The sequence below is a fragment of the Osmerus mordax genome, chromosome 17 (assembly GCF_038355195.1).
Source record: "Osmerus mordax isolate fOsmMor3 chromosome 17, fOsmMor3.pri, whole genome shotgun sequence".
Classification (NCBI taxonomy): domain Eukaryota; kingdom Metazoa; phylum Chordata; class Actinopteri; order Osmeriformes; family Osmeridae; genus Osmerus; species Osmerus mordax.
Genome location: NC_090066.1, coordinates 6,478,254 through 6,490,388, shown reverse-complemented (window position 1 = coordinate 6,490,388; position 12,135 = coordinate 6,478,254). Strand labels below are relative to the sequence as shown.

Sequence of the window (12,135 nt, the reverse complement as noted above, 5' to 3'; positions counted from 1 at the left end):
AGTGGGTGGGAGTGGGTGGGATTATTGAAGAGGTGCGGTGAGGGTTACAATGCATACATGCGAGTGTCGATCATGCAACATAGGCTATAGACGATTCCAATTCTAAAACGGAGTCTACGATTTTTTTTCAACGTGGATTTAACTGCAGTGATGTTTTGTATTTGTCAACAGGACCAAGATAACTAATAGTCTGTAGGTTATATTTACATAACCACTTTTTTCCTTGACTGAAAGGAGCCACAAAACAACTATTACCTTAACAGCGCGTGCAAGCGGTGCTTTATTTGAGAGTACCGGTATGTGGTTATATATTTGTTTTGCACATGTTGATATAGTATAGTGCAGTTTTAACCTTTGATAATTTTATGAATAATTTTATCATTCAGAAAACAAGTTATACAACAAGTAACTATGGCGATTGTTTCCCAGCGAGCAAGGTCCTAAAGCTAGTCGAGTATCGCTTTGCAGTGCAGGAGAACGTGAGCTGTCTCTTGGCCAAATGGTTCAGCAGTCGCCAGTTTCCACATTTTTCGAAATAATGGAAAATGTTGTATTAGAGCAAGGTTGATAAGTGCATTTTCTGGCGATCTTTGGATTAGACTACATTAATTTGAGTTAGATTTGCGTCCTTGAGTTTTGTTTTGTTTACATTAATTCGACGCCCAAAAGAACATCGCCACAACTATCGGAAAAAGACTTCACTAAAAAGACACTTGCAACTTAAAAGGACTCGTCCAGTTGAGTGATGGTCGTTAATACCATCCACTGGTTCAGGAAGGGCTTGAGGCTTCACGACAATCCCTCGCTTAAGAAGTCTATCCAGGGAGCGGACACAGTCCGCTGCGTGTACATCCTAGACCCTTGGTTTGCAGGATCGTCCAACGTTGGAATCAGCAGGTGGAGGTAAGAGTAAGACAGTTTGGCGTGCATTGATTCTACTTGACTTGTTGTTTTCTGTTTGTAAGATAATTATTTTAGTATGAAACATGTTATGTTTAGAGTGTGCGTGTCCCTTCCTTAGGCCTAAAGCGTACTTGATGGCTGAATAATAATAAAACAATACAGTACCCTTTCAAAATGTTTTGTATTTCATTTAAATTAAAGTAAAGGCTTAAGTATTTAACTGTGTCAGCTGAACGGCAGAGTGCAGTAAATCAAGATTTGACCTAGTTTCATGCAATGGTTGTGTATTGAGATCGTACATGAATCAGTTCCATTTGACTGAGGTCTACGTGCATGTGTCTGTGAAATTGTGATTCAGCAATAGAGGCAATAACACAATTAAGCATGCCATACATCTGATATACTTTGGTATTCATAGAATTGTTCCCAGCTGGTCACACATTGCTCTACCCATATGTCAATGTTTGGGCTTTCGAAATGGTACAGTCCATTCAACTTTCAACTTCAAACTACTATTCAGACTATTATGGCCAAACCAGCAATCCTTTCATTGAAGTTGCCATCTACTTTGCCTCCACAAAAGTGCCTCCAGAAAATCCCAACTACTACAGTTTTAAGTCTCCAAAATGATATGGATAGCAACATCTAAATCCAGCATATTGGTTAAACAGCCTGGACACAGGTCTTTTATGTCATGTTTTGTATTAAGGAGATCCAGTGCTCCCAGATCCACCCCCAAGGGGCCAGGCGGATTACTTCCTGGTGATATATAATGTTGTTGGTAGACTTGAATTGTAGTTTCTATCCTGCAGTGGTTGGTACACTAACCCAGCAGCCTCCATGTTACTTCTGCCAGTTATGTAACAGCAGCCTGGAGTGACTCCTCAGCGCTCACACGCTGAGCTTCAACGTGAACCGTTGTTCACACATTTCTGTCTCTTCACCTCTCACTCTCTCTGTATCTCTCTCTCTCTGTCTATCTCTCTCTCTGTCTCTCTCTCTCTCGTGCTCTCTCTCCATCTCTCCCCATCTGTCTGTGTATGCCCCTTGGCTCCTACAGACTTGGCATGGAGTAGCGATGAAGTGGATTTAGAAGAGGCATGTGCCAAACATGAATATGAACAAATTATGCAACAGTGTGTGAAATCTCAAGTATAGATGAGACATTCACGCTTTATCATCACCAAAGCAAACCTGAGTTGGTGTTTGTTTAGGAATAGTTAGATGTACATCTACAGTTTGGTTTACACTCTAAGACTGTACCATATTAAACCTTTTCACGTCTTACCATCTGGGTCATGCTTTGTCTTAACATAAGCCTCACATAGTATAGCATAAAGAGATTGAGCCTAATTAAATGTTAGAGATTAGGGGTCAATAAACCTCCCTCCAAAGTTGGTCAGTGTGTCAGTACATATACATTTAGTCATTTAGCAGACGCTCTTATCCAGAGCGACTTACAGTAAGTACAGGGACATTCCCCCCGAAGCAAGTAGGGTGAAGTGCCTTGCCCAAGGACACAACGTCATTTCGTAGCGCGGCCGGGAATCGAACTGGCAACCTTCAGATTACTAGCCCGACTCCCTCACCGCTCAGCCATCTGACTCCCACACATACAATTATCTTCATGTCACCTTGATTTACTCCCAACCCCCCAGTTGCTTATCTAACAGATACCCAAGATCCTTAAGTTCCACTCCAACACTGCCCTCTTATATCACTTTGAAAAATATCCGAGTCATGTGCTCCTTGGTTTTGGTTCAGTTGCAGCAGATTGCACTGGCAGTGCCTGCCCATAAGATATAACGACGTTCTGAGCCAGACATTGTATTTATCCCCTTAACCCTCGTGCTGCCTTCGGGTCACATGACCCAAAGGTTCATAACGAACCATCGTTGTGTTTACCCAATTTTACCCAATACAAAAACAAATAAAAATAATTTTCTTTTAACCATTCCAATGTGGGGGGTCTGAGACAGCCCGACAGTTAAAATAAAATGCTTCACTTTGTTTTTGTATGAGGTAAATTTGTCGCAATACGAAGGTGGGTCACAATGACTGATGGGTCAGAATGACCTGAAGATAACACAAGGGTTAAATGAATTGTTTACATTAGATGGGGATTAAACCAGGGATCCTGGGATCTCTCAATCTGCCTACCAATCCCATGCCTGTATCTGATGTTACCCTGATCCAACCCAGTCACACCCTGTCACTCTATGTGGGTCAGTTGGTCTGGGTCTGGATTTGGACTGCCAGCCCTACTCCCAGGCTGAGGGAGGGCACCTGCTAGTGGGGACTGACCCAGTTATGGCCTGGGAGGTTCCCCCATGAGCTCAAATGGGATTTGCACCCTGGGGTCAGGTTCTTGGTAATTGCCCACATTGCCAGGCATCTGAGGCGTGGAACTTTCTCTGAGAGACGCTGTCAGTCACAGCGAGTGGAAGAATAATGACGGGGGCCAAGAGAGACATCCACATTATGTATCATTTGACACTATTCAAAATGAGCTGGACCATTCAGTTCCCCGTTTGGAATAATTCCTAGAAACAGTGCGGATGTTTAAATGCAGTCAACCTTAATGAATATCATTAACCATTGGGCTAACACACAGGTGTGTCAAACATTGGAAAGTCTCACTTCACTGCTGTCAATATTGTTAAATATCCATCATATTTGTCTGTTGCTTTGTTCAGAAATGGATGCCTCAACCCTCATTGATTTCTCTCTGAGGGATTTTCCATAACATCATGTGGTTTTGGCAAACCTAATGCGGGATACATAGAACGAGGGCATATGATTGGATATACTTAACTGTCACTCTGACGAGTTCTAGGAAGCGCAGGATGCTCCTGCCCACTCTCTGGCTGGTATCTATAGCAACAACAGAACAGGATGCACACTATTACTGCAGCTCTGCTACAGGTGTGCGTTTGTGTGTGGGTGTTTGTCTTGTCTTGGTGCTTACGACTAGTCTTAAAGCTGCAGTTGATTCTGAAATATTTATGGAGACAGGAACAGTCTTTTTCATTAACATGAAATCCGGTTCCAACCATCTTTTTGTTAGAAGACGGGGATTAAACGGTTTGCAGTTCATCCCATTGTGACGTCATAACTACGTTTCCTGTCAGGTTGACTGGCCGTCAAACTGGAAGCCTGTCACACATTGTCACCACTAAAAGGAATAAGTCCCTGTTCATTGTGCTTTGGTTGTCACTCACTCACTGACCTGTGTTTCCATTGTCATTGACGAGACCAAGAGTAGTTGACGAGTTATTGTTTTTCACTGGACACGAGATTGACAGACCCACTCTCAGTGCTTCTACATCGTAGGACGAGGAGGATGTCCTCAGGGAGAGCTTAGGCTGTGTTCACTGAATCAACTGCACTTTACATTTGTAATAGGGAAAAGGGGGGGGGGGGAGGGGGATAATTAGAAGTGCATAGTTCTCACAGTATTTTGGTGGTTAGATCAAGGAACTTGTATTTCCTTAGGCACAGTGCATGGAATCTAACCTAATTGAGTGAAAGGGGCAGAGCCTCTTGTTCCATTTAGATTAATGCCCTGTCATTTCTGGTATCCATTTAAGATTTTTATTTTTTTATAACAAATTAAAAAAATGAACGACTTATATGTAATAGATCAACGTAGCAGTTGTTATGCAGCCATTACACAGTCACATGTGATTATGCATGCTGGTCTTGGAAGACAGAAATAGATGCTTGGGGGTTATATTACATGGATTGGAGACCTGAGTGGTTCCTTTCATGATCGTTGAATAAAAACATGTGTAATGCCGTGTGATTCCCTCTTAGTGTTACCGTTGTTCATGTAATGATTATATAAACAGCACAGGGACCTAAGTTTAATGTTATTCATTGGATTAATTTTGAATATACCTTAAGGCTTTTCATCCTATTAGACCACGTGAAACATTGCCCAAACATGACTGAAGTTGAAGGAACCTTTTTTGGCTCTTTCATTACCTAGGGGGTAGTTAGTATGAATAGAAAATATATTCCCGGCTTTTTTGTTGCTTGGCAGATTTGCTATTTAACGATATGAATTACTTGAACAAAAGTGTCATGTATTTTGTCTGTAATAATCACAGTGAAGATATGGGAGTTGGAAAAATAAAATGACATCTTCTAACAACTTTTCATGTACTTCTGGAAAAATACCTGTAGTTATTGCAGTTACTCGGTGTGCATGAGACCAATATTTACTCTCAACAAAACCGTAGTATCCTTGCGCCCTCTGCAGGCCTATGTTCTGTAACTGTGAACATGCCTGCTTCTTTGAACTCATCCATGAATCCTTACATAAGTCTCTAGGCGTAATGGCGGGAACAGGGTTTCAGGGTCAGGACTGTGTCCAAGGAACCCATCTCAAACCTCTATCTTGCCACGTTCTGTGTGATATTCGGACTAAATTATATTAAGAGTCATATGCCACACAATGCAATGCAAAAATCACAACATTTATTTGTGAATTTTATTTTTTAGAGACTTATCTGATTCATAGAACAAAAGGATTCAAAACCCCTGCAAGATTCCCTAAACCAATAACAGGACAGTGATAGAAATCAAGATAATCTTGAAGCAGCAGGTTGTATTTGTTTTAAAAATCCTAAAAATAGAAATAGTCTTAATCTTATGTAAACACGTCAACTTGATTCAGAAGTGGAATCCAGCTAACATAAACACATGGGCTTATAGAGTGATGCACACGCACCACCATGAATTTGAGTGAGTCCAGTTGTTTCATTTTACTCTGAGCACTAAAAGTACTATAATCTCGTAATTCTATACCCAGGTATTTGCTGCCCCCTGGTGCTTGAAGTTCATACCGTAGTGCCACTTTACAAGACTGGCCTGGGAGAACCAGAGCCATAGAGAGAATGTATAGAGAGAATACTTCTGTGGTTCTGACGAAAACATTCCATTTACTTGAGTGTGACCCTTAACCGTAGTCTAACTATACAAGTACACTATTACAATATGTAACATAATAGGCTACAATACCTTCATGATCTGTCCATACAGTGACTATTCTTAGCACGCCTGCTCTTATAGTTCTGTGCCCTTACTTTGCCCTCCTCCTGGGATGGAAAGGACAGGCTTCTGGGAGCAATTAAACTGCCTTTACTGACTGGATACCATGCATAAGAGGTCTCCTAGAACACATAAGCCCTAATAGACGGATGAATGGTTTAGTAGTTATCTCTAGAGCATTATTAATGTATTTTCGTCTTCGGAGATAGGACTTAAAGCTCATTGGTGTGAGGTTTTTCCATTCATAATTAAAGTGTATGACCTTCTCAACAGCACAATCAGAGGTGGTTAAGATTCCTGGCATACCCCTGATGGTTAGGCTGCATTTATATTTAATATTAGCCTAATATCTCTCTCAATCTGTCAACCTCAGGTTTCTACTGCAATGTTTGGAAGATCTGGATGCCAGCCTCCGAAAGCTCAACTCTCGTCTGTTTGTCATTCGAGGACAGCCCACTGATGTCTTCCCACGACTCTTCAAGGTATACTATGAGTTTTGATCAATCTGACCACAGTAACACACAACAAGTACATTGAAGGTCAAAACAATTATCGGGAATGACCTACCGATATGTCTCCCTAAATTAAAAAAGACTTTGCTTGTACGTATTCAACTCCATCATACTAAATATTTGTCAGTAAATCTCAATGAATTGATTTTACTATGCATTATTGTGTATTAACAAAGTTTCATGGTTTGTTTTTGAACCTCTCACAGGAGTGGAAGATTTCTCGTCTGTCGTATGAGTACGACTCTGAGCCTTTTGGGAAGGAGAGAGATGCGGCCATCAAAAAGCTGGCCAGCGAGGCTGAGGTGGAGGTGACAGTCTGCATCTCCCACACACTCTACGACCTGGACAAGTGAGTGGCGACACACACTTGCACATGAACACACACGTGCACACATACCCACACAGACAGACAAACAAAAATACACATACAAACATCACACACACATGAACAAGCACCACATGCACACAACATACACCACACACACAGACACACTCTCTCTAAGCCCACCTCCATGTCTCTCTCTCTCTCTCTCTCTCTCTCTCTCTCTCTCTCTCTCTCTCTCTCTCTCTCTCTCTCTCTCTCTCTCTCTCTCTCTCTCTCTCTCTCTCTCTCTCTCTAGGATCATAGAGTTGAATGGAGGCCAGTCCCCCCTCACATACAAGCGTTTCCAGACCCTGATCAGCAGGATGGATGCTGTGGAGATGCCAGCAGAGGCCATCACTGCTGAGGTGATGGGGAAGTGCACGACGCCGCTCTCTGACGACCACGACGACAAGTTTGGAGTCCCGTCCTTGGAGGAGCTAGGTATGTCTGGCAATACCGAGGAAGGTTATAAGAATACCAGTAGTAGTGTAGGATGATTGGAAATATAAGTTCAAGGGTGGCTTATTATAAATTCAAAGTCAATTTACTTTATTAATCTCTGAGGAAATTCAAGATATTTAGACCCCTTCTTGACCAGAAAGATATTTTCACTTGACAATTCAGTTTAGTTGTTGGCATAATCTGAGTTTACGAAACAGGTGGGCGTATGCTTACATACATGTGCTTGTATAGGCTTCGACACGGAGGGTCTGTCCTCTGCTGTGTGGCCTGGAGGAGAGACTGAGGCCCTTACCAGACTGGAGAGGCACCTGGAGAGGAAGGTGAGTGACGCACTCACACCCACACCCACACACTACCCCATCCACACACAGTATGAAACCTTTAAAAACATCCCCCCGTTCATTGTTGCCAGTATACCGTTGTACATGTTTACGGAACAGTTACATAACACTCAGTCGCTTTTGATTGGTGTTCACGGATCCCCGCAATGTGTCCTTTAAAGAAACTCTGAAATGTGGAAAAGTAACTGTGATAAGAGATCCCTCCTGCAGGAACATTCTTTCATCAACATTAACACAGCAGACTCCCTCTCTGTCCTCATGCTCTCCTACGGAAACGCCAATTCACCTCCTAAGACTCACGTGTTTCTATGTAATGTTCCAATCTCTCCTGGAAAACATTGGTTATATAAGTCCTGAAAGGGGAACAAGGTGTAACACTACACATTAAAACTGTACCATTTCTGTCTATAAGATACAAAATAATATAGTGAACTTATTGTGTCAACCAGTTTTCCTAAAATGGCTGACTTTGATCAACGTTGCTTTTTCGACTAAAATGAACCCTAACGAGAGTTTTGGAAGCCAGGCCACAATGTATTTACGACATGTTCTGATGTTGCTGTTCATCTCATACTTATGTGCTGCTTTCAGGCATGGGTGGCCAACTTTGAGCGGCCAAGAATGAACGCCAACTCCTTACTGGCGAGTCCGACAGGCCTCAGCCCCTACCTGCGCTTTGGCTGCCTCTCCTGTCGGCTCTTCTACTTCAAACTCACAGATCTCTACAGGAAGGTACGTACAGGCTTTAGACAGCATTCGTTATCCTGTCTTCAACGACAAATCATTTTGTTCACAGTCCATTACATATCTATAAAGTGTCAAAGGCATCAGGAAATGTACTTTTTTTATAATAGCACTGTCAGACTTCTGTTGCTTGATTGGTGACAAGATATGATAGATATGAATTTGATTTCTAGCAAGCTGCAAAAAACAAACATGTGCTAACTGAGATGACGTCCTAATGATAAATGCTCTTCCTCCCAGGTGAAGAAGAACAGCACCCCGCCCCTCTCCCTGTACGGCCAGCTGCTGTGGCGGGAGTTCTTCTACACAGCCGCCACCAACAACCCCCGCTTCGACAAGATGGAGGGCAACCCCATATGCGTCCAGATCCCCTGGGACCGCAACCCCGAGGCTCTGGCCAAGTGGGCGGAGGGCCGGACGGGCTTTCCCTGGATCGACGCCATCATGACCCAGCTGAGGCAGGAAGGCTGGATCCACCACCTGGCCCGGCACGCCGTGGCCTGCTTCCTGACCCGCGGAGACCTGTGGATCAGCTGGGAGGAGGGCATGAAGGTACAGGGAGCCACACAGCTCACCATGCACAAGAAACAATCGACTAATATTAATAATAATTAACGATAGTATAGTATTAAACAATTGGATATACTATTATAAATAATTGTATTACCCTGTGTCCATATAATGTTGTCAGGTTCCTCAAGGCCTACGTACTAAGCTGTGTGTGTGTGTGTGTGTGTGTAGGTGTTTGAGGAGCTTCTGTTGGATGCAGACTGGAGCGTGAACTCTGGCAGCTGGATGTGGCTCTCCTGCAGCTCCTTCTTCCAGCAGTTCTTCCACTGCTACTGCCCCGTGGGCTTCGGCCGGCGCACTGACCCCAACGGAGACTACATCAGGTGACCACACCGTCCGCTTTCACGGGGTATGTTTGCTATTTTTGCTGTGTTCATGTTCTAACTGACAGAGGATTGTGTTCCCCTCAGACGCTACCTGCCCATACTCAGAGGATTCCCAGCCAAGTACATCTACGACCCGTGGAACGCACCGGAGAGTGTGCAGAAAGCGGCCAAGTGTGTGATCGGGGTGCACTACCCCAAGCCCATGGTGAACCACGCCGAGGCCAGCCGCCTCAACATAGAGAGGATGAAACAGATCTACCAGCAGCTGTCCTGCTACAGAGGCCTGGGTAAGGAGGAGGAGAGGAGATGAGGAGAGGAGAGAACGGCATGTTAGCACAGTGTCATTTCTGTTCTCGATACATGTATGTATTCAGTAATACATGTATAACTTCATATTTGACTGGAACAGAAAGTAATATAATTGAAGTATCACATACTATGTCAAGCGCTTTACTGACTGTAATGTCTTTGTTTCCAGGCCTGCTGGCTACGGTCCCGTCTAACGGTAACGGCGAGGCGTCCTCGGGCATGATGGGGTTCTCCTCTCGAGACGACACACATGAGGCCACCGTTCAATCTGGTGAGTACCTCCCCCCCGCCCCACAACCTCCTACCTTCCCTATATCATAATAATGCATAAATATACAGCACATGCATACATGTATACATACATATGTACTTGTTTTGTACCTCAGTTAAGACATACAGTAATATCAAGGCAGAGATAAGACTTAAGCGTGAAAGTGTCACATTGTTGTTCATCTGCTGTTAGCTTTAACCTGTTACTATTCTGCAGTTTCCATCTGCTGCTGTTATTCCTCCACATTCAATGCTATCGGAAACGTACCCGCGACTCCCCGATCAAAGCAGAGATTTGACGTTTGCTTGTTCCTCCAGGATACCAGATGCAAGTTCAGTCCCATGGAGACTGGCACAGCGGGGCCATGGTGTTCTCCCAGGGCGAAGCTCACAGCAGCGTCAACACACAGCATCAAGGTGAGCCCTTACACCCTGCTGTGTCATCTAATAATTGGAATAATAGATCTTCCCCACGCTCATCTCCTCAGAACTGTCTCCAATTACACAAACTCTCGGCCACCTGTCCCACATCACACTCTAGGACAACATACTCACTCTGAGAATCTGTTCATCGGCATTCGGTCCAGTCTACCACATACAGCACACGTCCATCCCCTCATCCCTGGTGCTTGCTCCTTGACAGGTTTTGCTGGAAGCAGCAGTAGCATGGTGTTCTATGGCCAGGGCACCCAGCACATGGCAGGCCCAGCAGTGTTGCAAGGTGAGGCCCGGTTTACCACTGCTCCATCAGTTTCTACTATACAGACTATACTATACAGAGTTATGTCATAATTGGAGATGTAAAAACACCTCTCACATTAGATACATACAAACACACACACACACACACACATACCACAGTTAAAACATCTTAGGATCAAGTCAGAGATGAGAGACAAGCACAAAACTCTGTTTCTTATATACTACGGTCTCGGTTAACAAACATTTGAACAAATCTCGGTTTACAAAGGCGTTTGCAGACCTGTCGAGGAGTAAACATTTGCTGTTTGTGTCCTTCCATCTGCTGTAGCTGTGTCCTAACCGTCACTATTCTGTAGTTGACATCTGCTGTTCCTCTTCCTGTCCCAGGGCACGGGTTGCACAGCACTCTGACCAGTGGTAAACGCCACAGCGAGGACTCTGGCTGCGGCACCGGCTCCAAGGTCCAGAGACAGAGCGCCCAGTAGAGAGGTGAGAACAGAATTACAGATTCCTCCACCAACGAGTCCGTTGCTCTTGCTGTTATGCTAAGAGAGGTACATTAAACTTGTGTATTTAAATGTTTGTTTTTATGAGGTTGAACTTAACAATCACAACACTCATAGTGGCCTAGTACGCCCTCTGCTTTGCAATGCAAACTTGTTCTGCAAGGTGTTAATCAAGATGTGTGGTTTGATACCAGTTAACATTCTGAGGAAAGGTGTGTACAATGCTTTACCTGTAATTCACTCTTACTCTAGAAACTCTTACTCTCATTTCACAGGGGTGTGTTCCGACTTTCAACCCCTAGTGACTGGTAACAGCTGGAGGACACAAAATGGACTATGAGACAGACAACAGACTTTCTGTATACCTGTTTAAACCCGTAACAGAATGGAACTCACGCCTCCAGAAAGAGCACAGTATCCCATCTTCAAGCAAACACGTTTGTCAATGCTTGGGACTGTATGTTATCACACAGACTTACAAACTCTACAATATTTCAGCGGTGTTCCGGCACTGTGACTGAATAAACCTACTGTACATTATCAACAGCGTTGGGATGTGACTGTTTTTCTGGGACAAAAACTTTGTGTACATAATGAATTTGATGACTTCTGCTCACATGCAACCTGTATATTTGATATTGTGTTTCTTTCTTATGTAGTCATAGAACCATTGATATATTTTTGATATAAAGAATCATTGTGGACTGATTTCTGTTGTGTAAGCGTGTAAGCATTTATAGACTAGATGGTGACATTTTTAGAAAGCTCTCTTCAGCCTATTCTTTCCCTGTTGGTGTTGTTCCTTCAACCTCGCTCTCCCTCTTGCTTTTCATAATATCTGCTGCTCACACATCATCTGTCACTTCTCTCTTGTTTCTAAATCCTGTCTCATATTTATTCTGGAGTCAAATCCTGTGCCCATATTTCTTGTCATGAAGGACCGGTGAAAGGTAAAGCCTTGGTCTGTTTTCTCTTCTGTGTAATCACCATTGTACCAGAGAATCTTGCTTCACGTAAAAAATTGTTGTTCTTTCACAATGCGCTTGTTTAATAAAAAAATATGTGAATATA

At 43.5% G+C, this 12,135-nt stretch overlaps 1 protein-coding gene across 2 annotated transcripts; it reads left to right on the top strand.

The window, feature by feature from the left end:
• Positions 1-69: 69 nt before the first annotated feature.
• On the top strand, positions 70-12,135 carry cry1a (cryptochrome circadian regulator 1a). 2 transcript variants are annotated; one of them, XM_067254062.1, is made up of 14 exons: positions 70-903; positions 6,332-6,440; positions 6,677-6,819; positions 7,091-7,275; positions 7,528-7,616; positions 8,229-8,369; positions 8,622-8,933; positions 9,123-9,274; positions 9,362-9,564; positions 9,756-9,857; positions 10,175-10,273; positions 10,500-10,577; positions 10,946-11,047; positions 11,340-12,135. In XM_067254062.1, exons 1-13 carry the CDS (start codon positions 746-748, stop codon positions 11,041-11,043), a joined length of 1,869 nt encoding a protein of 622 aa, XP_067110163.1. In that variant the 5' UTR covers positions 70-745; the 3' UTR covers positions 11,044-11,047; positions 11,340-12,135. The 2 variants fall into 2 exon arrangements, with proteins under 2 accessions (XP_067110163.1, XP_067110164.1); XM_067254063.1 differs by lacking the exon at positions 10,500-10,577.

What these genes read in the sequence shown, in the direction of transcription:
- cry1a (XM_067254062.1), top strand. Translation starts at nt 746, where the DNA reads ATGGTCGTTAATACCATCCACTGGTTCAGGAAGGGCTTGAGGCTTCAC. An exon ending in TCTTCCCACGACTCTTCAAG is followed by an intron (nt 6,441 to 6,676) that starts GTATACTATGAG and finishes AACCTCTCACAG; the next exon opens with GAGTGGAAGATTTCTCGTCT. An exon ending in CCCAACGGAGACTACATCAG is followed by an intron (nt 9,275 to 9,361) that starts GTGACCACACCG and finishes TGTTCCCCTCAG; the next exon opens with ACGCTACCTGCCCATACTCA.